At 40.0% G+C, this 27,289-nt stretch overlaps 1 protein-coding gene across 1 annotated transcript; it reads left to right on the top strand.

Moving 5' to 3' along the window:
• On the top strand, positions 1 to 25,304 carry tmem64.L (transmembrane protein 64 L homeolog). Its single transcript, XM_018268118.2, has 3 exons — positions 1 to 939; positions 16,909 to 17,064; positions 23,251 to 25,304. The coding sequence occupies exons 1-3, from the start codon at positions 322 to 324 to the stop codon at positions 23,422 to 23,424; spliced, it is 948 nt and encodes a 315-aa protein (XP_018123607.1). The 5' UTR covers positions 1 to 321; the 3' UTR covers positions 23,425 to 25,304.
• Positions 25,305 to 27,289: the final 1,985 nt, after the last annotated feature.

Genomic DNA, 27,289 nt, shown 5'->3' with positions numbered 1-27,289 from the left:
TCCTGTAAAAGCCGACAGAGGTTTGTCTCGTGACAGCTGTTTGGGCTCTTCCCTCAGAAGATGTGGTTGGAGGAGGGGTTGTGGGTGTGACGTAGCCAGCATTGTTACCTCCCATAACCGAGATCGCCGCTAGGATGAGAAGGTTCTCTGTGTAATCGCCGGTCCGGTCGCCGAGTTCTCACTTCACCATGTACCGGAGTGGGAAGCGGGGCACAGCATCAGCCCAGCGGCTCCCTGTATCGTGTGACTGACCGGGACTGTACAACATCCCTCCGCCAGGAAGCAACAGGCTTCCTATTTACCCCCACTCATTCCGCGGACATGCCCGGCTCCGCTTTACAGATCCTCGTCTCTCATGGGCGCCAAGCGCTGGGCCGCTGGATCCACGGCCGGGACCTTCCCGATAACCCGATGTCCTCGGAGCCTTCAGGGGAGTCCGGCCATGCCCATTCCCCGCTGCTGCTGCTCCAGGCGGACGGTGGTGCCACCGGGGTGTGTTGGTGCCGGAGCGCTGTGCTGCTTTGCGCCCTGAGCGCTGTGTGTTGCGCCTCCCTAGCGATGGGCCGACATTACCTGAAGGATGTGCTGCTGTGGCTGGAGAGCCTGGACAGTCTGGTGGGGATGTTGCTCTTCATCGTGGGCTTCATCCTGGTGTCGCTGCCCTGTGTGTGGGGCTACATCGTGCTCAATGTGGCTGCCGGCTACCTGTACGGCCTGGTGCTGGGGATCGGACTGGTGGTGGTCGGGGTGCTCATTGGTACCTTCATAGCCCACGTGCTCTGCAAGAAACTGCTCACCCACTGGGTGCTGGCCAAGATACAGACCAGCCACAAGCTGGGAGCCGTCATACGGGTGGTGGAGGGGGGCAGTGGGCTCAAAGTCGTGGCCCTGGCCAGGCTCACCCCCATCCCCTTCGGACTACAGAATGCTGTCTTTTCGGTGAGTGCCAGTTCAGCAATAGTTGCAGTTGCCATACTGAGTGTCAAAGCTCAGCTGCCTGGGTTGGTGGGAGAACTCCCAGTGCTCTAACAGGGATGGATAATGTGGTGCTGGCTGTACCTGTGTGTGTGTAATAAGACTAGAGGCTGTCGCTTTATCCCACATCTGGCCACTTGCAGTCCCAGGTAAAGATTACATCAATAATTGGGACCCCAGTGAAGGCACTTTGGTCTCTTAAGGGTTAGTTCACAGGAGGAGATTCGGGGAGATTTTGTTGCTTGGCGACCAATCGCCTCTTCTTCTGGCCAACAATCTCCCCGAACTGTCTCCCATACGCTAGAATGAAAAGTCACATGCGCTAAAGCACACACGGCGCTTCGTTTTACAAAGTCGCCCAAAGTTTCCTCGTGAGGCAAATTCAGGCGACTACGCAAAAAGGCAGCGCCGCGGACAGGAAGACAGAGGCAGTTCGGGGAGATTGTCGCCCAGAAGAAGAGGCGATTAGTCGCCAGGCGACAAAATCTCCTTGTGTGAACTAATCGGCACTTACAGCCGAGCGTTTTTAGCTGCGCTCCCTTACGTTCCGGTTTCATGCAGGAGTAGACACACTGAATTATTGTCAATGTGGCTGTACTCACACAGACGCATGTAAGCGCCGACCGCAGGTAAAATGCAACATGCTGCGTCCCAACCTGCGTTCGGCGCTTACATGCTCTGTGAGTACAGCCACATTGAAAATAATTCAGTGCGCTCCCCTGCATCTGAACGCATGAAACCAGAACGCAGTGGAGCGCAGGTAAAAACGCTCTTCTGTAAGAGCCCTTAATGGACGATGTTTGGATGACTTCAAAGGCAACCGATCAAAATTTTCCGTCCAGCCCGATCGCCGACCCGACCGATATCCAAGTCTTTTGCTGAATTCAGTTGGCTCTTTTCCCACCATACACACACCTATTATAGTTTGAAAATTAGTTTCATACAATATTATCTGTGCGTCTATGGTCACCTTAAAACCAACACTCCTGAGCTAAAACGTCATTTTGAGTTGAGTTCATATTATAGTGAATAAAGTACCCACTCTTTTAAAATATATAATGAATAAAGTACCCCCTCTTGTAAAATATAAGGATATTCAAAGTTACCGAGGAGTTTCATGACCATATAAAAACACGAGGCCGAAGGCTGAGTGTTTTTATACAGGTCATGGAACTCCAAGGTAACTTCTAATATCCTCATATTTTGCAACTGGGGGTACTTTATTTATTTTAATACACAAATTTCAGTGAGTCATGTGACAGAAATGACATCAGAACTCACTGTTTATAACTGATGACATCAGAACTCACCGTTTATAAGGATATAATTTACAAGCTATTCATAGCTTTTGTGTATTATATAGTGAATAAAGTACCCCCTCTTGTAAAATATAAGGATATTATAAGTTACCGAGGAGTTTCATGACCATTTGCAACTGGGGGTACTTTATTTATTATAATACACAAATTTCAGTGAGTCATGTGACAGAACTCACCATTTATAACTGATGACATCAGAACTCACCGTTTATAAGGATATAATTTACAGGATATTCATGGCTTTTGTGTATTATAAGGATATTATAAGTTACAGAGGAGTTCCATGTCTGTATAAAAGCAGAAGGCAGAGTGTTTTTATACAGGTCAGGGAACTCCAAGATTACTTATATCCTCATATTGTGTAACAGTGGCTACTTTATTATAATACACAAGCCATGAATATCTTGTAAATTATATCCTTCTTAATGGTGATTACTGATGTCATCTGTTATAAACGGTAAGTGGTGATGTCAATTTTGTCACATTACTCACTCAAACTTGTGTATTATAATAAAGTACTCCCTCTTGTAAATTATAAGGATATTAGAAGTCACCTCGGAGTTCCATGACCTGTATAAAAACATTTGTATATGGTCATGAAACTACTCGGTAACTTATAATATTGAATTTCGAATTCATTTGAGTTTTTAAAAACTCCCCTAAACCCCCTTAAATTCAACCAGTCGAAATTTATTAATAAAATCGAATTTTTTAAACTCGGATGAATGGAATCGACCTGAAAACTCGAATTCGATTTGAATTTTAAAAATTCAAACCAAGTTTTTTTTCTCAGAAAGGCTGAAAACCACTCCAAATTGATCCCTGGACCTCTCCCACTGACTTAAACAGCAATTCAGGTGCTTTTAGGTGGCAAATAGTCAAATTCAAGTTCTTAAAGGGTCAGAGAATGATAAATCTCGAAAATCAAATTTGAATAACTCCCTAGTCGAATGTGACAGTTTCAACCATATAAAAAATTAGAATTTTGAATTTTCTTTTCGACCCTTGATAAATCTGCCCCTTGATGTCAAGTTTATATCCGTACTTTTTTCATTTCTAGAGATCTGTTTGTTTTACAAGCCCAACTTCCTGCATCCTTCCAGTGTTCATAATAATTGTGCAGTTTTATAGAGATTGTCTGTATAGGGTTAGAAGCCACAGCTTACACATCCAGTAACTGACTATGCCCCAGTTGCTGTTGAGCCAGCCCCCCCGTGTTAGTGTGTGTGCACAAGTGTTAGAGTTGCCACACTGTCACATGTCTGGGAACTGTAGTTCGGCAACAGCTGGAGTTGTGCAGATTTCACTTTCCCACAATATATATTTCTTCTTTGTTCAATCTCAAGTGTTTCTCTGGCACTGGCATTGCTGGTCTCTGAAGAAACAGAATAGATTTTTCCTAAAAGCTTTAGGGTTTATGCGATTATGGCTTATAAACCTTTGATTATTGTAACATTCAGAAAAGGAAAATTAGTCACTTGTGTTCTGCCTTCAGACTGTCATTGTTCTTGAGAAAAATGAGACCCATCTAACTCATCTAAAAACAAATGCTCCGTAAGGCTACACACTTATTGCTATTGCTACTTTTTATTACTCCTCTTTCTATTCAGGCCTCTCCTATTTATACTCCAGTCTCTTTTTCAAAACAAGCATGGTTGCTAGGGTAATTTGGACCCTAACAATCAGATTGTTGAAATTGCAAACTGGAGAGCTGCTGCGTAACTGAAATAAAAAATGAAAACCAATTGCAAATTGTCTCAGGATATCACTCTACATCATACTAAAAGTTCATTTAAGGGCAGAGACACACACTCAGATTCAGGGAGATTAGTCACCGGTGGGATGGCACTAGGATAGCTTAGTTGTCCAAAGTTGCCTGAAGTTTTCCCGTGAGGCCACTTCGGGCGACTTCGGAAAACAAATCGCTCAGAGTGCCATCCCGCCAGCGATTTACATTCTAGCCAGCAGGAAGGCAGTTTGGGGAGATTAGTCCCCCTGAAGAAAAGGAGATTTGTCGCCAGGCGACTAATCTCCCCGAATCTGAGCATTTGTCTCTGCCATTCAAATTCGCACCCTTGTAACTATGGGCTCACAACTTGACACCGTATAATCTACGTTTAGCATTCTTACATATGCATTTCCTCTGACGTCATGCCGCTAAGGATATTATCGCAGCTATTTGTCTCCCTGTCTGTTTGGTACAGGTGTTTTTGTATACTTCACTATGTCTCTGCTATTTTTCGATTATCGCTCCGAAAACGGTCTATGTACGTTTTCAAGCTACTGGCGCTTTTAAATAGCGTTGTGTGCATGGTACCTTATGCTTTCCTTTACTTTCTATGTACAGACAAAACGAGCAACTAGTCGCCGCTACTCTCTTTTTAAAAACGCGGGCGACAAATCGTCCCGTGTGAATAAAACCTAAACGTGTACAACCTCTGTAATGTAAACACAGTCCTCCGCGGTGGGCAACTGTCTCCGCAGGGGGTTCTGTAATACTTGAAGGGATTTTGTAATCCTTTAATATTCTATGAAAGTACTTGCAGATATAATCTAATCCCATAATATTCTATGAGAATGTCCTCCTTATCATCCCTTTATGCTTTAGGGCCTCTGTGCTGCTGTCTTATTCAGGGGTGTAACTACAGAGGGTACAAACCCTGCAGTTGCAGGGGGACCTAGGAGATATATGGAGCCCCCCTGAGGCCTTAATTAATGAGCAATACAATATATTGGTAAAACAGGACAATATTTTTGGGGCCCTAAAATTGATTTGCTGCAGGGCAAGTAAAATCTAGTAATGCCACTGGCCTCCTTACATACTTTAGTTGCCCTTTAATGCCTGTTATTTTGTTAGTGCTTCACATCGTTAATAAAGTCCCGCACACATCCCAGTGCTTTGCTGAAGCTGTTTATTTCCTGGGAAAGGTATAGAGATCAATACAATTGCTGTGTTCTGAGGTCACTGCCACATGGAATAGTAATTTGCCCCTTGTCGTGTCACTACACATGGCAGACTAGGGGCCGGGCTCAGCTGTTGCAGACTGCTAAGGTGTGATAGTAAGAAAGTTCAGAGTAATATGCTGAATCTCCAAGTCTTGCAGTCGGACATGGAATATAAATGCTTGATGTCTGGTTCTGTCCAAAGACCAGCAAAGCACCTTGATTTGCTCTCTTAGGCAATTCTATTTTTACTGTTCCTTTTTATTACTTATCTTCCTATTCAATCCTTCCCTTGTTCATATTCCAGTCTCTCATTCAAATCACCGGAGAGCTGCCAAGCAGAAAAACTAAAAACTAGACCAATTGCAAATTGTCTGAGTCTCGCTCTCTACATCATACTAGAAGTTAATTTAAAGGTGAACCACCCCTTTAAGAATATAAGTTATGTACGCCACTACTTTTCTATAGATCCGTAAAAAGTAGCATCAATGTTGTGTGCGCATACCTCTTTCATGATTATTTGACCTCTAAGTAGTGTAGAGGCGACCAAATGCTGGCCCAGATTCTTAACTTGGCCACTACAGTGGCAGTTTATTGGCCTGTGTATGGGGCCAAAATAGCCTGTGTGACTGGTTGAGGATTGTCCTGATATATATTAGACAGGCTTGTGCATTGAGCCATTGGTATAGGATTCTTTTGTACATCTTTTGTGATCTAATTGTTGGCCTGCATAACATTTATTTACTGTGGTGTATAGTTATTAATGATAATTTTTGTAGTTCAAGTGGCAGCGAAAGCCCTTAGACCAATGGCAGAAATAGGATACCAAGCGTATTTCAGCCAGCGGAGTTACGTTTCCCTTCCTGTCATTCACCATAATAGAAGTCACCTGTTACCACCACACTTGTATTGATTGTTTCTCTGTTGATAGGAGGTGCGGAGCGTGGCTACCAAATGTGCTCATCATTGAGCCCTACCAACCAGCTTTTAGGCTTTTAGGAAGAACTGCTGGGGTTAAAAGAACCTTTCTTGCCTGACTTTGATTAGCGTAGCTGCTTTGCAGTGCTGCTGCTGCCCTGAGTTCAATATTGTCTATGATATATATGAGATATATGCAAGACATTTGTCTACCAGCAGGTAAATTGGCTCCTGATGACAATGATGTCCTCACACTGTATACAGGTATGGGACCTATTATCCAGAATGCTCCGGACCTGAGGTTTTCCGGATAACGGATCTTTCTGTAATTTGGATCTTCATACCGTAAGTCTGCTAGAAAATCATGTAAACATTAAATAGACCCAATAGGCTGGTTTTGCCTCCAATAAGGATTAATTATATCTTAGTTGGGATAAAGCACATGCTGCTGTTTTATTAATACAGAGAAAAAGGAAATCATTTTTTAAAGTTTGGATTATTTGGATAAAATGGAGTCTATGGGAGACAGACTTTCCATAATTCGGAGCTTTCTGGATAATGGGTTTCCGGATAACAGATCCCATTTGATAATTGATAGGCTCATTAAATGATTTGCTCCATCAGTGATGACCAAGTATAAACATGTTGGGACTGTATTTTAAAAGGATTATAATAATGTGCTGCCTGTGGTGATATCAAATGGTAAATGCACAATATTGTTATACAGGTATGAGACCTGTTATCCAGAATGCTTTGGACCTGGGGTTTTCCGGATAAGGGATCGTTCTGTAATTTGGATCTTCATACATTAAGCCTACTAGAAAATCATGTAAACATTAAATAAACCCAATAGGCTGGTTTTGCTTCCAATAAGGATTACTTATATCTTCGGATCAAGTACAAGGTACTGTTTTATCATTACAGAGAAAAGGGAAATAGTTTTTAAAAATTTGGATTATTTGGATAAAATGGAGTCTATTGGAGACATAGTTTCCAGATAACTGATCCCATACCTGTAGTAAACATCCATGAGAGTCCCCCCCTCCCCTCTGGTACAGTCAGTGTCTTAAACTGATAGGGACCTTTTTCCTCCAAGGCAGGCATAGATGTGAATAGGGAACGGTCTCTGTGAACTTTCGGGTAATTGTGTTGGTGCTAGATAAAATATAATCATATTCAGATAATTTGGAAGTGAGCTGCTGATAGTAATATCTGGGTGGGGATCTGTCGAGTTTTTCAAAGTCAACATTCCTGCTGGATCAGTTCCTGCTATCACCATGAGACGGGGCAGTGGGAAGTGTGTACATTGCTTTTTATGAAAATTGAGCGCAGTTGCATGATGAGACTGCTAGTGACACCGTTGCTTAAGTTTCATCTTGGCATGCTATGTTCTGCTGTGTTCTTCAAGTTGGAAGTGGGCTGATAATCTTCTTGACTAAAGGTGGCTATAGATGTAGAGATCCGCTCGTTTGTCGATGCCGCCAAACGAGCGGATCTCTCCCCAATATGCCCACATTGAAGTGGGTATATCGGGCTGATCTGATCGTAGTCCCTAGGGCCCAGCAATCGGATCATAATGCATCCAATGGGCGGTCAGATTGTGGGGCGGCATATACGCACAGATGCGACCGCGATCCAATGAGATTTTTTAACCTGCCCAATCAAGATCTGCCCGATGTTCGTACAGGAAAGCCTGTCGGATGGCCCCATGCACGGGCCAATAAGCTGCTGACATGGTCAGTCGGCAGCTTTTATCGGCCCCTGTATGGGGGCCTTTAAGATGGCCATTGACGTGCGGATTTTAGCCTCATATCATATCACAATCTTCCCACCTGTAACTAACCATTCAGATTAAATACAGTAGTAAAAGAACAAATTAGATGATTTTCTGGCCATGATCGCAATTGTACGAAAGTTATGTTCAACAAATAGTAGTAACAGTCTCCCATTGAAAGTGCCAGATGCAGAGGTATGATCTGTAGCCGACAGATCTTCTAACCTGTCTTCTGATTTTTTAATGACCAATTGCCATGGTACAAAAATCCACACATGGTGTGACTTTATCTTTATGTCTATGACCACCTTAAGCTGACCAATGCTTTGTCCCAAATGGAATGTGAAAAGGGGGGGCCCAGGATATGCAGCATTTCAGGTCGGAGAAGGCACTTGTCTGCTGCTTTTTTTTTTTTTTTTTGCTTTGATAAGCTAATTCTATGACTAATTTTAGTCATCCTAGTGACAAGATGACATGTCAGTGTGTAGTCCTGACCCGGTGCTGTTGTGGTGATCACGCTATATGGAGTGTGTGCTAACATGACCTATACCCTCTTGCTGCAATCACCCGCTGGCACATTTCTGATGACATCATGAAAGAGAAGAGCAAAGATCCTTTATAAACACGTATGCACAGTCAGTAAGATAAAGCTTGTGCATGCATCATCATCTATTGCTTGCTTTAACATTAAACAGTCTGAATTAGTATTGAACAATATGGGGCACAAATGCCGTATTCATGCACGTACTCGTATGTGCCCCTTCTGTAACATGGTAGCTTACACTTCTAAAAACTGCATACTTTCTAGAAAGAATAATATTTGTATTTTAGAAGTACATGTAGTTTGTTAGGGCAGGGCTTATGGGGACAAATGATAAATACAGGTATGGGACCTGTTATCCAGAATGCTACACCCTGCTATGGGTTGCTATAACTGGCTATAATGTTCTTCAGGTCCAGGGGATACAAGCCTTTTATTAATAGAAAGTCATTTTATTGCGCTGTTCCATAACAAAGTGTCCCTTCTTATAAGCACAAGTTTTATCCGTATGGAAATTAATTTTGCTGCAATGTTTCAAGGCAACAAAGTGTCCCTTCTTCCAACGCTTCCTTTTTGGCTTATTTTCATTGTGCTGATAAAGGACGTTGTCTCTACACGTTGCAATAAAATTACTTTTCTACTGATAAAGTTTGTGTGCCCTGGAATCACTAAGCAACTGACAAAGGTGTTGGGGATAGCACAAGGTTGACACTATATGATGCATATGTTTTACCACCAGTGATTTATATTAATCCTGCTGGGAATGTAACTTCAGATGTTTCGCTGCCCATCAAAGATCCCCTATAGGAGAACTAATGCCTAACTAAAGAAGTAGCTAGAAATGTTGTACATTGTGTTTTAGACTTCTGTACCAGCTCAAGGCAACCACAACCCTTTAGAAGTAAAGATCTGTGTCTCCAAAGATGCCCCAGTAGCTCCTCATCCTTTTTTCTGCTGATTCACTGCACATGCTCTGTGCTGCTGTCATTTACTGAGCTGAGGGAACCACTCATAATATACAGTACACATAGAATGGAAATGTCACAATATAAGGCTGATTAGTAATTAATACAGATAATTACTACATGGCAGCACATAAACCAGTGCAATTAGCATCAGAATTTAATAATCAGCCCTGTAGCATCATCTTTAATTACAGACAACCTCATTTTCTGCTGGATAATTAGTGACGAGCCCTAAGCTTAGCTTCTCAACAGCTGCTCAGAGCCCACTGAGCATGTGAGTGTCGCAGACACTTTCCAAGATGGTGACCCCCTGTGACAAGTTTGAAGTCCTGGATCATTGCTGCTATTGAAAAGCTGAAACTTTAGGCTGGTGCAATAAGTTCAGTACATAAAATATGGCATTTTTAGCCATATTAATTTTTAGGTTTTAATTCTCCTTTAAAGCAAATGCTAATTGCATTAGTGCCGAGAAAACTGGAAGGGTGACCTATTTAAAAAAACAGAACCATCTCCCCATAATATTTTGCTTACAAACTAGGTCAGACATATTTGTAGGCAAAATAATGCGTTGCAGACACTGAATTTGCCTGGCATTTTTAGCCATATTAATTTTTAGGGTTTAATTCTCCTTAATGGCATGCATTGCTAGGCACCTGTGGCCACATTATTACAATAACCAGTCACTTCTACTGAACGTCAGTCTGTGTGATGCCAGTTTATAAGCCTACTTGTGTAAAGTCACTCAGGGTGTGTAACAGAGCCCGTGGGTGGAAGGGAAGAACAAAGGTCTAGCCAACTAGCAAGGAGGCTGGGCTCACCAATATTTATGAATGTGAAATGAATTGGTTCTGGCACGGCAATAGCTTCAGTTGAGGCTTGTGTGCAGTCCATAGAGTTGCAGGGAGCACCCGTGTGGGTATATTTAGAAGGGCAGTGAAAAACCCAGCACAGAAATATAATTTTCTTTGGTGCATTTTAAAACCTGCAGAAGCATGAAGATGTCTGTACAAAGCTGCCTTACTCATAGAAACTCACCTAATTACTACAGTTTTACAAGAGCCATGTGTAGCTAATGCAGGTTTTCTAGCTGCCCTGGTATCTATGCAAGTTTTTGGAAGCAAGCACTCCAGATCATTTGCATATTGGATTTACATGCATTGGGCAGTTTTATAAATAAGCTTTTCATGTTATTTTAGTTTTTGTGCATTTTCTTAGCATGTACAAAAGCTGCCTGTGCTTGGACTGATACCAGAGTTTTAAATACAAATATTCCTCTCTGTGTAAATAAACCAGTGAAGTACAGCGTGTAGCGCTGCCGTTCTGCACAGGGGAGGATAAAAACAGAAATCTGTGACTTTGGTTTATTACTGACACTTTACCAACAGCTGCAACTTGGCACAGGGATCTGTTAGCTTTACAGCTGCTTGGGCAATGCCAGGAAATAATTTAGAACAGTTACGTCTGATTTATTGCAAGAAAATAAACTGACCTCATTAAGGTTTAACACTTATGGCAGCACAGATCTCTCTGGATTTGCACAGGTATGTGTATTAGAGGTCCAAGGTTTATTTACCATGCACATGGTGCATCAGCAAATTAAATGTACCAACCCGGGCCAATCTCCGAACCCATAGACTATGAACATAGCAGAGACCTGCATCAGGTCAGGCACCCGCAGAATACCCAAAAACGATCAAGTCCCTTATTCCCTAACCATGTGGGTTGGTCCTGGGTTCTCTGCTTGGGTAACTGGCTTAAAGGAACGGTAACACCAAAACAGTAAAGTGTTTTAAAGTAATGAAAATAACATGTACTGTTGTCCTGCACTGGTAAAACTGATTTGTTTGCTGCAGAAACACTACTATAGTTCATATAAACAAGCTGCTGTGTATTAATGGTGGAAATTAAAAAAAGGCTATATGGCATATATTTTTTTTTAAATTATTTTAAAACATTTGTTGATGTTACTGTTCATTTAAAAATGTGGATGTGTTGCCTCCCTCTTACCTGGTTGAACCACCTCCAGAGTGACTTCATTTCATGTTTTCCAAGTCCCTGGGTCAGAAGGTAACTTAACCCCCTGTGGGTTGGGTGAGGAAGAGGGTCTGGGTAGGGGACATAGTGGTGGTCGGGCTGCCGGTCAGCGAATTAGCCCAAACCGGACCCATGCAGGTCTCTAGTATATATTTGGGGGCACATTTACTAATGGTCGAATATCGAGGGTTAATTAACCATCGATATTCGACCCTCAAAGTAAAATCCTTCGACTTCGAATATCGAAGTCGAAGGATTTACCGCAAATACTTCGATCGAAGGAAAAATGGAACGATTCGAAGGATTTTAATCCATCGATCGAAGGATTTTCCTTCGATCAAAAAAAGCTTAGAAACCTTATGGGGGAAGGTCCCCATAGGCTAACATTGATGCTCGGTAGGTTTAAAGTGGCAAAGTAGGTAGTGGAAGTTTTTTTTAAAGAGGCGGTACTTCGACTATCGAATAGTCAAATAGTCTAACGATTTTTAGTTCTAATCGTTCAAATCGAAGTCGTAGTAGCCTATTCGATGGACGAAGAACCCAAAAAAAAACTTTTTTTTACTTCGAATCCTTCACTCGAGTAGTAAATGTGCCCCTATGTATATACAGTTTTATTGGTCGGGATCTGCAGGCCAGCATAGGTGCACTGATTGTTGTAGAAAACGTTGTTTTATATGATCTGTGCATTGTACCCCTACCCTGCTCGCTGAGCCTACCTTCTGCCGTCCTTTATGTAATGCTAATAATTGTTTGGGTTTTCAGCATAAGCCCTCTGGGGGGGGAAAAAAATTAATGTTTCCATTTTCTGCATAGAAGACATGAACATTTAGGTCAGGCTGCCAAATGGATCAAAAGGAAATGTGTCAGTTGCAATAAGCCTGTAATCGCCTATTGAAGATAGCTTATCCTCCTGCTTAATTCCCTATCAGGTTAACAATACTCACTTGCTTTCTCCTGTCACCCTTCTGTTCTGCTGCTGCTCACACCCCTTCCATTATTCCCACATCATTTTACTCCTTTCCCACCTCCCGGCTGCTTGGTGCTCCCTGAATCCTCATCTGTCTCAAGTTGACAGTGTATAATCACCCCTGGTTATTGACCCATTTTCACTTCGTTTAAGGGAATGTCAAACCCTAAAATTATTTTTCCTATTTAAAAAACCTTTATTCTAAGCCATTTTGCAATGTATATTTATTACAATTTTCCTGTGGTGTTTACGTTATTTGTGCATGTAATTATATTGAAAGCAGTGTCTGTCCCTGTCTAATTTCTGCCCCGGTGGCTCAGACTGTTGACACAATGTAAGACAAGGCAGCTGAGTAACAGACCTGTCTTTGCTGGGGAACTAAAACTTTTGCAACATTGTTTAAAAAGGAATAACCAGGAGTTAAGCAAATGCTGCTTTCAATAGCAATGGTTGTTGCAAATAACTATATAAGTCATGAACATTTTTAATAAATTTATATTGGAAAGTTGCTTAGAATTCTGTTTTCTTGTAGTAGGCAAATTTGTTATTTTGGGTTTCACCTGCCCTTTAAGGGGGTAATTAATCTCCCTACCTTTTTTTATTTTAATTAGCCACTACTAAATTATTTTCCATTTAATTGGTCTTTGACGTGCTGTTGTTATAACCACGTGTATCTGTCGACTAGTTGTGTTGGTTTCCATTGCCATTAGTTGTGAGTTGCTTTTGGAAAGACACAGAATTTAGGTCACTGCCACTAAGATCAGTATTCTCCCTGGGCAGGCTTTGCTTTTTCCCTTTCCTGGCTCTACTCTGGCCCTCACCTAACTAAAAATGAAAAGAAAAATAGTTACGGAAGCCATTAGAACTGCACACTGTGTTTGTAATGTGCACCATTGCTCTGGAGTGTGTGTGTGTGTGTGTATAACACAGTATCTGTGTGCAAACACAGACTGTAAGCTCTTTGGGGCAGAGACCTCACCCATCCCAACTGTGTAGTGAAAACTGGCTGTGCAAAAATGTGGGTACCCTTGTTATTTTGAATGCATGTAACTGCTTAATACTGATTACTGGCAACACCAAATTGGTTGGATTAACTTGTTAAGCCTTGAACTTCATAGGCAGGCTTGTCCAATCATGAGGAAGGGTATTTATTGGTAGCCAATTGAAAGTTGTGCTTCTGTTTGACTCTCCTCTGAGAGTTGCTTTGAGGATCCCATGCTGTCACTCTTCAAAAGATCTGAAAAAATTGTTCAGTATCATGGTTTAGGCTACAAAAAGCGATCAGAGGTTTTAGCTGTCCGTTTTAACTGTAAGGAATGTAATCAGGAAATGAAAGGCCACAGGCACAGTTGCTGTAAAACCCAGGTCTGGCAAGTCAAGAAAAATACAGGAGCAGCATATGCAGAGAATTGTGAGAATGGTTACAGACAACCCAAAGACCTGCAAGAACATCTTGCTGCAGATTGTGTATCTGTACATCGTTCTACAATTCAGAGCAATTTGCACAAAGAACATCTGTATGGCAGGGTGATGAGAAAGAAGCCCTTTCTGCACTCACGCCACAAACAGAGTCGCTTGTTGTATGCAAAAGCTCATTTAGACAAGGCACAGTCATTTTGGAACAGAGTGCTTTGGACTGATGAGACAAAAAATTAGTTTTGTAAATTTGGTCTTAACACAAAGTGCTTTGAAGAAGAACACCGTATTCCAAGAAAAACACCTGCTACCTACTGTCAAATTTGGTGGAGGTTCCATCATGCTGTGGGGCTGTGGGACTAGTTCAGGGACTGGGGCCCTTGTTAAAGTCGAGGGTCGGATGAATTCAACCCAATATCAACATATTATTCAGGATAATGTTCAAGCATCAGTCACAAAGTTGAAGTTACACACAGGTTGGATATTCCAACAAGACAATGACCCTAAACACACTTGGAAATCTACAAAGGTATTTATGCAGAAGGAGAAGTACAATATTCTGGAATGGCCGCCACAGTCCCCCTGAATATCATCGAAAATCTATGGGATGATTTGAAGCAGGCTGTCCATGCTCGGCAGCCATCAAATTTAACTGAACTGGAGAGGAATGGTCAAAAATACTACCATCCAGAATCCAGACTCATGAAAGGCTATAGGAGGCATCTAGAGGCTGTTACATTTGCAAAAGGAGACTCAACTAAGTATTGATGTAATATCTGTGTTGGGGTGCCCAAATGTATGCACCTGTCTAATTTTGTTATGATGCATATTGTATATTTTCTGTTAATCCAATAAACTTTGTCACCGCTGAAATACTACTGTTTCCATAAGGCATGTTAAATATTAAAAGGAAGTTGCTACTTTGAAAGCTCAGCCAATGATAAACAAAACTCCAAAGAATTAAGAGGGGTTCCCAAACTTTAAGTCTCTGAAGCAAATACCTAGTTTTTATAGTGGAGGGTACAAAACCCTGAGAGAACTTTAACTGTTGACATGCCTGCTCCTTTTGTAGGGAGATTAAATAGATTTTAGGAGGCCTGGCTTTCTCTCTAGGAGCCGTTCTACTGTAATTGGGTATGCTGGCAGTGAATGGAAGGAAATGCTCAAGACTGTGCATAGATTGCTGTAACGGCAGGAGATGAAAGTAAAAATCAACGTGTTATTGAAAATGCTTACTGAATATTTTCCGTGCCTCGGGCTTTAGAGCGATAACACAGGGCTCGAGATTAGAAAATTCCAAAATAATAACAGCTAAAACCCTGTCTCATCCCCCCCTGTCATCTTTATATTGAAGCCGTTCGTAAAAAGTTTCCACAGCTGGTCAGGACTGAAGATATGTTTTCCAAAGTAGCAGCTTTCTATACCTATGTTAAAACTAATTATAAAGCTATTGAACTGCAAAAAGCCACTCGCAGGAAACCATTTTTTAGTGTACTCGCCAGTGAGTGAGTTTTTGGGAAATTGCAAAGCAGCATTTTGGGACCTGAATAAAACAAGGGTACTTCCATGTGTGCGGGATTCTAATATGTGGAACTTTGGCTCAAATGTAATTTCTTTATATGTGGGTGTAAAGAGCATAGGTGAAACGTATGGGGTGCAGGGAGCACAGGGGGACAGACAAGAGGGAGAGATAAAGAGTGAGTTGCTGTTATTGTAGATCTTTATTTCAAGTTTCATGTCAAATTAAGGTGATGGATTAGCACTCAAGTTTTTTTTTCCCTAGAAGAGATTATGCGCTTTAAAGAATAAATAAAACTTTAAAATAAGTGAATGTAAAAAAGATGAGTGCTGTTTATTATTCTAAGCCCTTGTGCAATTTACATTCATCATTTATTTTTAATTATTGTGTTTTTAATTTCAAGAGGATTGTGCACCTTTTCTTTACCTTTAAATTTTAGTATAATGTAGAGAGATATATTCTGAGACAATTTGCAATTGTTTTTCATTATTTGCAGTTTTTGAGTTATTCAGCAGCTCTTCAGTTTGCAGGGTCTGCAATTTGGCTGCAACCATGCATTGATTTGAACGAGAGACTGGAGTATAAATAGGAGAGTGGCTGAATAAAAAAGATTAGTAGAAAAATAATAATAATACATTTGTGACCTTACAGAGTATTTGTTATTGGATGGGGTCAATGACTCCCCATTAGAACAAATAATTCAAAAACAATAAACAATAAAGGCAAATGGAAACGTTGCTTAGAATTAGCCATTCTATAACATACTAAAAGTTAACCTAAAGTTGAACCACCCCTTTAACATTTTCAGCAGCACCACTTGCTGGTCAGTTTCTGACCACCAAGTAGTTGATGAAGTTGTCAGGAGAAAGAAAAAGGGTTTGTTTACTTATCCTATAAGAGAACAACAAAGAGTACTAAGTGGGGACAGCATACCTAACAAGAAAATACTCCATACAGGTATGGGACCTGTTATCCAGAACCTGGGGTTTTCCGGATAACAGATCTTCCTGTAATTTGGATATTCATACCTTAATTCCACTAGAAAATCATGTAAACATTAAACAAACCAAATAGGCTGGTTTTGCCTCCAATAAGGATTAATTATATCTTAGTACCCTGTACTTGATCCCAACTGTTTTATTATTACAGAGAAAAATGAAGCCATTTTTAAAAATTTGGAATTATTTGAATAAAATGGGGTCTATGGGAGACAACCTTTCCGTAATTCAGAGCTTTCTAGATAATGGGTTTCCGAATAACAGACCCCATACCTGTACTTTTATCTTTTTCCTCGGCTTCAGAAAAATAATGTGGGAACTGCATTTACCCTAGAGATCAGTAGAGCAGCTGAATAACTGACCCACGGGGGGATATATTTCATTGAAATATAAGGAGAATGTACATTGAAATTCTATTCAGTGGACAAAGTAATGCGCTGTGTGTAACTATGGTAACAATAGGTGGGATTCTTTCATAGCAACTAAGATAAGGTTAACCATTTCTTTTTAATGTAAATGTTTTTTTTTTTTCTTTTTAGATTACAGATCTGTCTCTTCCCAACTATCTCGCAGCTTCTTCAATTGGGCTTTTTCCTACTCAGCTATTAAATTCCTACCTAGGAACCACATTACGCACGATAGAGGATGTCATTGCAGAGCAAAGTGTGAGCGGATATTTCATCTTCAGCTTGCAGGTATGCCACGTTTTTTTCATATATAATGCGATATCTTCACGCAATGCTGTAAGCAAGCTTGCACTTATTAGTATAAACTATGCTACACGTTTGAGAAACACCCCTTGAGCATCCAACATTTAGGAGGTTATTTATCAAAGGTCGAATTTGTGAGCTTTGAGGTTTTTTTGGTTTTTTTAGCGATGCACCGAATCCAGGATTCGGGCCAGATTCAACCTTTTTCAGCAGGATTCGGAATCAGTCGAATCCTTCTGCCTGGCCAAACAGAATCCAAATCCTAATTTGTTTATACAAATTAGGGGCGGGGAGGGAAGTTGCATGACTTTTTGTCACAAAACAAGGAAGTAAAAAATGTTTTCCCCTTCCCACCCCTAATTTGCATATGCAATTTAGGATTCGGATTTAGTTTGGTATTCGCCGAATCTTTCGTGAAGGATTCAGGGGTTCGGCCGAATCCAACATAGTCAATACGGTGCATCCCTAGTTTTTCTATAGCTCAAATGAACTCACAACTCAAATGTTTTCTAATTTATGAAAAAACTCAGTGAATTTGGGTTGAAAAAACACTAATATTCGAATTAATCGAGTTTTCCCCAAAAAAAACCACTCATCTCTCAAATTAATAGAGTTTTAGAGCGAAACCCACAGAAAAAAACCCCCAAACATCACAAAGGCTACAAACATGTTCAAATAGTTCAAGGGTCCCGAAAATTTGCGTTTTGAATGAAAACTACCCTTGAAAAACTATAACTCGACCTTTATAAAATCTTTAACAAATGTGCCCTTTAAACTTAAAAAAAAAAACCTTGTTATAGAATTTATGAACGTAATGGCAGCTCCTATACAAATAAAAGCAGTTCTAAAATCCGTGAAGTTCCGTACTACGTAGGGTGATGCAGAGAATGCCTAGGACCCCGATCAAGATGGCTGTGCTCCTGGGCTGGTGGGGTATAGGAGGTAAGCAACTAGAATTACTGGGGGGGGTCCTAACAACATGCCCCCCCCTCCAGTGACTTTACCTTTCCTTCTCCTTTAATTTAAAGGCAACATTGAACTTGCTCAGGAAAGCTTTCAATTCTCAGCCCCTTTCAACTATTTTGAAACTCCAAACTTCCCAAATTCCTGAGCGGTGTGTTGCTACCTTTGCACAACAGGGTTATTCTCAAGTTTACACATAAAAAAAGTGAGACATGTTAAAGGGGAACTAAAGTCTAAAACCGAATAAGGCTAGAAATGCTGTACTTTGTATACTAAACATAAACATGAAGTTACTGCACCAGTAGCCTAATTAAACAAATGATTTATGTTTTCAAAGTTGGCTGCAGGGGGCTGTCCTCTAACCTTGTTAAACATCTTTGCAAGACCAAGACTGTGCACATGCTCACTGTGGTCTGGGCGTCAATTGGGAGGTTAAGCTTAGGGATCGTTATAAATGATCAAAACAGCACAAGTCAAATAATGTATGCCATAGAAGCCAATAGAGCAAGACTGATTATTAATCAGAATATGCAGACTGCACTGGGACTGTGGATACAAATCTCTACACAGTTGCCGGCTGCTCTACAGAGAAAGAAACAAAGCTGCTCGAGGTCAGGGAAGTAAGGTGGGGGGGCTCCCTCTCCCCCCCTGCCATTTGAAAGTATGATTGTTTCCCTGCAGAGCAGTTAGGAACCATTTCCTATTTGCAGCAGTCAGAGCAAGTAAAACGAAGGGGGAATTTCACTGCATACAGTTAGGTTTCTTATAAAAACTTTTTTTTAGGAAATAGATTTCTTTTTCATTAAAGAAAGTAAAAATGGGATTTTATTTTTTTGCCTTTACATCCCCTTTAAAGGGTGGTTCACCTTTAAGGTAACTTTTATTATATTATAGAACGCCCAATTCGAAGCAACTTTTCAATTGTTTTTCATTATTAATTTTTTATAGTTATTTGACTTTTTCTTCTGACTTCTTTGCAGCTTTCAAATGGGCAAATGTATTGTTAATGTTACTTTTATGTTACTTTTTATTACTGATCTTTCTATTCAAGCCTTTCCTATTCATATTCCAGTCTCTCATTCAAATCAATGAATGGTTGCTGGGATAATTTTGACCCTAGTTACCAGATTTGTTAAGATGCAAATTGAAGAGCAGCTGAATAAAAAGCTAAATACGTCAAAAACCTTCAATAATAAAAAATGAAAACCAATTGCAAATTGCCTCAGAATATCTCTCTACATCATACTAAAAGTTATCTTAAAGGTGAACAACCCCTTTACGCTTGCTCTGTTCCCATGTGAGATTTCCCCAGATATGATACAGAATATCTTGTGTCAGGTTAACTTGCTCCACTGAAAGTTATTTGCTAGATGAGCAGTCATGCGAGAGGCTAAAGTGTAAAGTTCTTTCTTTTTACAACAAAGCTCAATCTTGCTAGATACTTTCCCTATCACTGATTTTGTATATAGGGAACAAAAATGATCTTTGGTGCAACAAAAATATCTCCCCCAATTAAATTGCTCTCGTATTACCGACGGCAACACAGATCATTGCTGAATGTAATTATGAATGCACAATTATTATCGGGGTACAGCCCCAAGAGAGCAGACATTTGTGGCAATTCTATCAAAATCTGTAACAAAATCTCCTGCACCCCCACTTTCTAGCTTCTCTTTGTACATGATTAAAAGCAAGTAAATTTGGTCGACCTAAATAAAAACAAGGCCTTTACTTAATTATAACTCTGTTCTTCATTTTGAATGTGATCTCATAACTGTGAGCTAGATCAGAGGGAGGCCCTGGCAATGGCAAAATGTCTAATTCAGCGGTCCCCAAACGCCGGGTGGGCAAGGACACTGCTTCACTGGGCCAAATTGGACGCTGCGTGTCCAAACTTGCTGCCGACCCCACCTCTGGTTCACAGTCCAAAAAAGGTTGGGGACCACTGGTCTAACTTGTTGCCCAGGTCCATTGGCTGACTGGGGACTGCTGGTTGTTGCAGATGTCCAACAGTTGTTGGATATCCCTTACGTAGCAAATTATTAGTAACCTTTTGCCCCTAAGGGACCCGTCTGATGCTCTGCAAGAAACAACCTTTCTGAGCAATCCTAAAACTAGCCCTGTCTTTACCTTGAAACAGTTGCACATGGGCAGTTTTTATAACATAGAGATTAACACTGTTTGCCAGTGACCACCTCAACCAAGTACAGGGGTACAGGGGTTGTTCAACTTTGAGTTAACTTTTAGTATGACCTAGAGATTGATATTCTGAGACAATTTGCAAATGGTTTTCATTTTTTTAATATTTGTGGTTTTTGAGACTGGATTGTAAATTGGAGGAGGGTCTGAGTAGAGAGATGAATAATAAAAAGAAGCAATAACAAATGTGTTATACAGAGCTTTTGTTTTCTAGATGGGGTCAGTGACCCCCCCCCCATTTGAAATCTGGAAATAATTTAAAAAAAACGATAGAAAATAAATAATGAAGTCCAATTGAAAAGTTGCTTAGAACTGATCATTCTATAACATACTAAAAGTTAAAGGTCAACCGCCCCTTTAGAATTGGAATGAGCTGTCCAGCACTAGCAGACACAAATGCTGCTTGACTACTGTCTAAACACAAATGCTCTTTAAGGCTACAATTTTGTTGCTTTTTATCTCTTCTTTCTATGCCTCTCCTGTTCATATTCCAATCTCTTATACAAATCAATGCACGTTTACTAGGGTAATTTGGAACCTAGCAACCAGATCACTGAACTGGAGAGCTGCCTTATAAAAAGCTAAATAAGTAAAAAAAAAAATAACAAATAATAAAAAATGAAAAACAATTGCAAATTGTCTCAGAATATCACTCTCTACATCATACTAACAGTTAATTTAACAGTTAATTTAGTTAACAACTAACAGTTAATTTAACAGTTCATTTAAAGGAAAACAACCCCTTTGATAAGTAAAAAAAATAATAAAAAATGAAAACCAGTTGCAAATCTTTTAGAATATCACTCTCTACATCATACTAACAGTTAATTTAAAGGCGAACAACCCCTTTAATTATCGCTGGTTTAAAGTGCTTAATCGCATACCCAAAAATCTGCAACAATACTCCAATTAGGCGATTCATGCTTCCCTGCTTTACCTGCGGTAATACAGTCTATAGTGCAACCATGGTATGCAGTCCGCAGCAACTGTCAGCTTTTGTACTAACAATTATTCCTGCAGAAATACAGTACATGGCCCTGACCTACAGAGACCAGTGAACCTGTCATGACTATGGCAGCCCTTCTGTTCTTCCCAGCCTTATTTCTATGCCAGAAACTCATTTGCAGCTTATCCATTAGATACACAATTTATTAGCATGAGGAAGTGCTTGAAGGCAGAGATTATTAGAGAACATTATGATAGAGGAGGAAGGCAAAGATTAATAGGATGGTTTTATTGGCTTTTTATAAACAATCCCATTCGGTTTATTATTTGGGGCTGCTAGTATATTTCTCCGCTTGTTTATAGTTGTTTCTTTTATCAATAGTTCATTTGATTAAGAAATAGAAAATGCAAATGGTTTTTCCATTTTTCATTATGAGCTGCCACTTCTCTTTACTGTGACAAATATCTGGAGAGAACACGAGCGACTGTGGCAGCCGCAATATAAGCAGAACACCTGGCCCTGTGGTTTGTCGAGTACAGAAATAAAGCTGAATTTCAGATTCTTGTGAAAGTCACCCTGACAATGTGCTGGTATTACAGGGGGGAATTCAAGGAGCACAGAGGACTGTGCAGTGGAAACAGACCGAGATTATCAAGGCTTTCGTTTAGAACCCGATCCCTTTGCTGCAAATGATCAGTGCCAGGGCTGGGGCATTCCCTATAGATGCCAACATAACTGAGCAGAGGAAGAATCTACCTTCTGCCTAAATATTGAAGGGGTGGTTCATGTATAAGTTTAAAAACTCCCATAAACTCGAAATTCAACCAATCGAAATTTATTTAAAAAAATCGGATTTATTAAACTGGGATCAAACCAAAAACTCGAATCAAATTAGTTAAGAATTTTAAATACTCAAATCGTGTTTTTTCTCCGAAAAAAACTCTATCAGGAAGGCTGCAAACAACTCAAAATTGATCCCAGGAGGTCTCCCATTGACTTAAAGGGGTTGTTCACCTTTAAATTAACTTTTAGTATGATGTAGAGAGTAATATTCTGAGAGAATTTGCAATTGGTTTTCATTTTTTATTATTTGTGGTTTTTGAGTTAAGCTTTTTATTATTCAGCTCTTCAGTTTGCAGTGTCGGCAAACTGGTTACTAGGGTCCAAATTAACCTAGCAACCATGCTTTGATTTGAATGAGAATATGGAATGTTATTAGGGGAGGGTCTGAATATAAAGATGAGTAATAAAAAAGAGCAATAACAATAAATTTGTAGCCTTACAGAGCATTTGTTTTTTGGCTGGGTCAGTGACCCCCATTTGAAAGCTGGAAAGAGTCAAATAATTAAAAAAACTATACAAAACCAATAATGAAGACCAATCCAAAACTTACTTGTGCAGTGTCCCAGTCCCATGCAATGTATCTATGATTGCAGGGACAAGCAGGCAGCTACCCTTTGTTTTCCTGGCAATATCGTCTGAAATGATCTTTTTTAGTTGATTGACAATTCGTACGATCGTTTCGAGATAATCGTGGTCAAATCTTTACATCTATGGCCAGCTTTAAAGGTGAATCGCCCCTTTAAAAAGCAATTCGGCATGTTTTTGGTGGCGAATTGAGTTCTTAAAGGGCCAGAGTATGATAAATCTCGAATATGAATTTGAAACTCCAATTGAATTTGAATAACTCCCTATTCTAATTTGACAATTTCAAATTCGAATTTGCAATTCAACCCTTGATAAATCTGCCCCTTAGTATGTTCTAGAATGGCTAATTCTAAGCAACTTTTCAATTGGCCTTAATTTTTCTTTTTTGAATTATTTGCCTTCTATTTATGAATCTTTGCAGCTTTCAGATGGAGGTCATTGACCCCATCTAAAAAAACAAATGCCCGGTAAGGCTACAAAGCTCATATCCCAGTCTCTCATTTAAACAGTTCATGCTAGAGAAGCGGACCCTAGCAACCAGAAATTGCAAACTGGGTTACGGATAATTGCTAATTGCTGTTGTGTTCTTGTCTCTGTATGGCAAACATTTAATTATCTTTTCTCTTGATTCGCAGATCATTATAAGCATAGCACTTATGTTTTATGTTGTCCACCGAGCTCAAGTGGAACTGAACGCCGCCATCATAGCTTGTGAAATGGAACTCAAGACTTCTCTTAAAGGCAGTCAGCTCAATGGTGGCCCTTACTGCAGCAAAAGAACTTTGCTTTCTGGCATAAATATAGTATGATTCTCGCAAACACTTTTTTTTTTTTTTGGATGATCTAAACCTTTGTCCATTGCCAAGTTAATGGGATTAATGCAAAGCTTATATACTTCCTCTTCTTCGGAGGGCTCCCCTGGGAATTCCTCATAAACTCTGTAAAATCAAATCCCATCGACTGTTCCTGATTGGAATAAGTACATCCATGCAAATGCATTCTGTGCCATGGCATAACCAGTGCACTTTTTCCTCTACAGACCAGGTCTTTGTCTTGGCATATTTATTTATTACTGAAACATAGATAGAAATTGAAAACCTATGAAAGCAATTATGTTTGCGATTTTACATTCTGTTAACGAGTGCTGCTAGAAATACCTAGACAGTGTTTTTTTGGGGTTTTTTCTAAGAACCACCGGACTATTTTCTTGTAAAGGAGACCGTGGAAGCTTACACCCTACCAAGTGAGACCAAGTGCTCTTAAACTAGTTATTTTTTTGTTGTTGTTGGGTTGAGCTCTCTAGAATTTCAAGATCTGGGCGAGCAGATCTTTAAAGCCATCTTTCTTTATTATGTTTAAGTGAGTTTTAGGGAGACCAGTTGGAATGGATCATTTCCACTATACGAGGGAAGGTACATTTCAATAGTCATAATTAATAGTCAGTGGAATCTACAGCAAAGAGAACCATTTGCTCCATTGTGGGATTAATGTTACCCATGCCCTTTCTAGCATATTATTTTGAAAATCCAAAGGGGTAATAAGTATTCAGAGAAAGTGGTTTGGCAGAGTACACATGTTTTGTTGCAGAGCAGGCAGCAAGGAAGAGATCAGGAAATGGTTTTCTAAAATGTATGTCACTTAAAACCACCATCTCAACAATATATGTGTTTTGAATATTGAGAAGTACTCCCAAATAACGGAGAAGATGAAATAAGTTTGTGTGGCAGAAGTAAAGAAGTGTCTTCACCTGTATGTGGGATCACAAGAAGGATTCCTGCATGGTAGGTATTTCAGTCTCTGCAACCTTCTCAGGGAAAATCCGTGCAATCAAAATGCCTGGAATGGAAAGCTGGCACTTCTTGCTATTAGGCCTAATTAGTCTTAAATGAGAGAGTCCCATCCGCTAGTGTCACTCTGGGGCAGATTTATGAAGGGCCGAATAGTAAATTTTCGAGTGTCAAAATTCATACATTCAAATTGTAATCCCCCTATTCGAATGTAAATACGAATGTGAGATTTATCATAGCTCGTCCTAATTCGAATATTCGCCACTTTAAACCTGCTGAGTCCATGTACATTTGGAGATGTTAATAGCCTTCCTGACATTCAAGGTTTTTTCAGAGAAAAACTGGATTCATACAAAGCGAATACAATTTGAATGTATGGGTTGGAACCATTAGATTGAATAGTAGACATACATTTTTTTTCTTAAATAACCTCCCAGTCAAATTGTGAGTATACTTGAATTCACATGAATTCAAAATGCGACCTTTGATAAATGGGCCTCTAAGTATGTCACGGACCTCTGCTCACGGACGCCATGTTTGGTAACTTCGGATCCTCTTCTTACATTCGGCTAGCTACAGAACTTTCCAGCGCATGTGCGGTGGTCCTTTACCAAACGTATCCGAATTTGGCACTCGTGAGCTCTGATGCGCTACTTTGCATGCAGTGGTCTCTGCATCATTCAGCAATGCTTTTTTAAAGTAATGGGCTATGCAGGGAGCAAGCAGGAAGGGGTTAGTTCTCCTTTAATGTGATGTTTGATGTATTTTCACTGGCAAAGAAAACAGCAATACTTCTCTAATACTTTGTGCATGCAGGCAGTCATAACCATAGCAACCACCTGTCGCTATGCACACAGGGCAGATAACGACCACTAAAGGAATAGTAACACCAGAAAATGAAAGTGTTATAAAGGGATGACTATAATGTAATGTTGCCTTGCACTGGTACAACTGATGTGTTTGCTTCAGAAAAACGACTATAGTTTATAGAAACAAGCTGCCGTGTAGCCATGGGGGCAGCCATCTAAAAGACCAGTAACAACAAAAAAAAATTTGTTAGAATACATCAAAAAAAAAACAACCAACACAAATTAAATTTAAAAATGCAGTCTTTATTAAGAAATAACTTACCGAAACTCGGCTTGCGCTCCTCTTCATTAAAGGTGACACGGCAACGATGCATCGCGCAGGGCTTGATTTCTCTTCCCTGGCTATCTCCTATAAGGAAGGCAGGGAGGAGAAGTCGAGCACCACATGATGGATCGCCCGATCGCTTTCTGAAGAGGAGGTTTCGGGAAGTTATTTCTTAATAAAGACTTTGCGATTTTAAAGTATAAACTGTCTATGTATTTTTGTATTCAATCTATACTAATGAATTTGAAAAAAAAGTTTTTTTAATGTTACTGGTTCTTTAAGCACAGGATACAAAGTAGATAACAGATATGTTCTGAAGAATCCCATTGAATATTATAGAGATTATCTGCTGTGTATCCTGTGCCTCTTTTCCTTTCTCGGCTTTGAATGGCTGCCCCCATGGCTACACAGCAGCTTGTTTATATAAACTATAGTTGAGTTTCTGAAGCAAATACACCAGTTGTACCAGTGCAGTGCAATCAGTACATTATATTTTCTTTACCTTCATTTTTTGGTGTTGCTATTTTTGGGCAGAAATTGACCCTTTGTGCAAAGTGGCAGGTAGTGCAGTGGATTCCTGCAAGCATAATTTGGAGAGCCAAGTAAGATATTACCCTTTAAAGGTCACGGTAATTGGGAAGGGAACACAAAGGAAGGGAATTTTAACAGAAGCAAAAATGCCTATACCCCTAAGATCCTTGCTCTCTACCCAATGCTTGTGCTACAGACAGGGCAGTTCCCATGCCACATTCATGGAATCACAGGGCAAATTGATGGCATTGGTTTTATCTGAGAAGAAGCAGTTAAACTATAAAAACAATCCTATATGTAAAAAATATATATTTTATAGAAGGGGACTTAAGATGTAATTATGTACATACATCTACACTTGACATATGTCGATTTTTGGAGATCTATTCATCTCCATGTTCTAAATACTGGACTGTCTGCAAACCTGTCCTATTGAGTGGCCTTTAACTTTGTATGCTTATTTAGTTTGTTTTGTTGATCTTTAATTTTTGTTTTTTATTGAGTTTTAAAATGATCATGATGTACAGCCAGATGCATTGTTTGTAGTGCTTCAAATGCTGCATTGTACACTAGGGATGCACCGAATCCAGGATTTGGTTCAGGATTTGGCTGTTTTCAGCAGGATTCGGATTCGGCTGAATCCTTCTGCCCAGTCGAATCCTAATTTGCATATGCAAATTAGGGGAGGGAAATTGCGTGACTTTTTGTCACAAAACAAAGAAGTAAAAAACATTTTCCCCTTCCCACCCGATTCAGTTCGGGATTCGGCTGAATCTTTGTGAAGGATTTGAGGGTTCGGCCGAATCCAAAATAGTGGATTTGGTGCATCACTGTTGTACACCGACGCCTCCTTTACATTGCACAAGTCTGTTCGGTACGAAAAAGCTTTTTATTTGAACAAGAAGAAAACATTCGTGACTGAGGATGGCAGAGCCACTTAAATGTGTGATCAGTATGTCTAAGGGATTGGCTTTCACTTCCTTGAACACTTGCGGGCAGATTTATCAAAGGTTGTGGGGGGGGGATATACATTTTTTTACATTTTATCCACAATGAAGTTTTTATTTTTTAAAGATGTGAAAGGAAAATCCTGAGGTTCACCTCATTCAGCTGGCAGTGTACCCCCCTTTTTTCAACATGAGCCCAATGAATGGACCTTGTACCAATCACACTTTTTGCCTATGAACAAATTTTCATGTTGGTACAGCCTGGTTCTACCAGT

This window comes from Xenopus laevis, chromosome 6L (genome assembly GCF_017654675.1).
Source record: "Xenopus laevis strain J_2021 chromosome 6L, Xenopus_laevis_v10.1, whole genome shotgun sequence".
NCBI classification, from domain to species: domain Eukaryota; kingdom Metazoa; phylum Chordata; class Amphibia; order Anura; family Pipidae; genus Xenopus; species Xenopus laevis.
The sequence above is the reverse complement of the archived record's forward strand: the minus strand, read 5'-3'. Positions and strand labels throughout refer to the sequence as shown.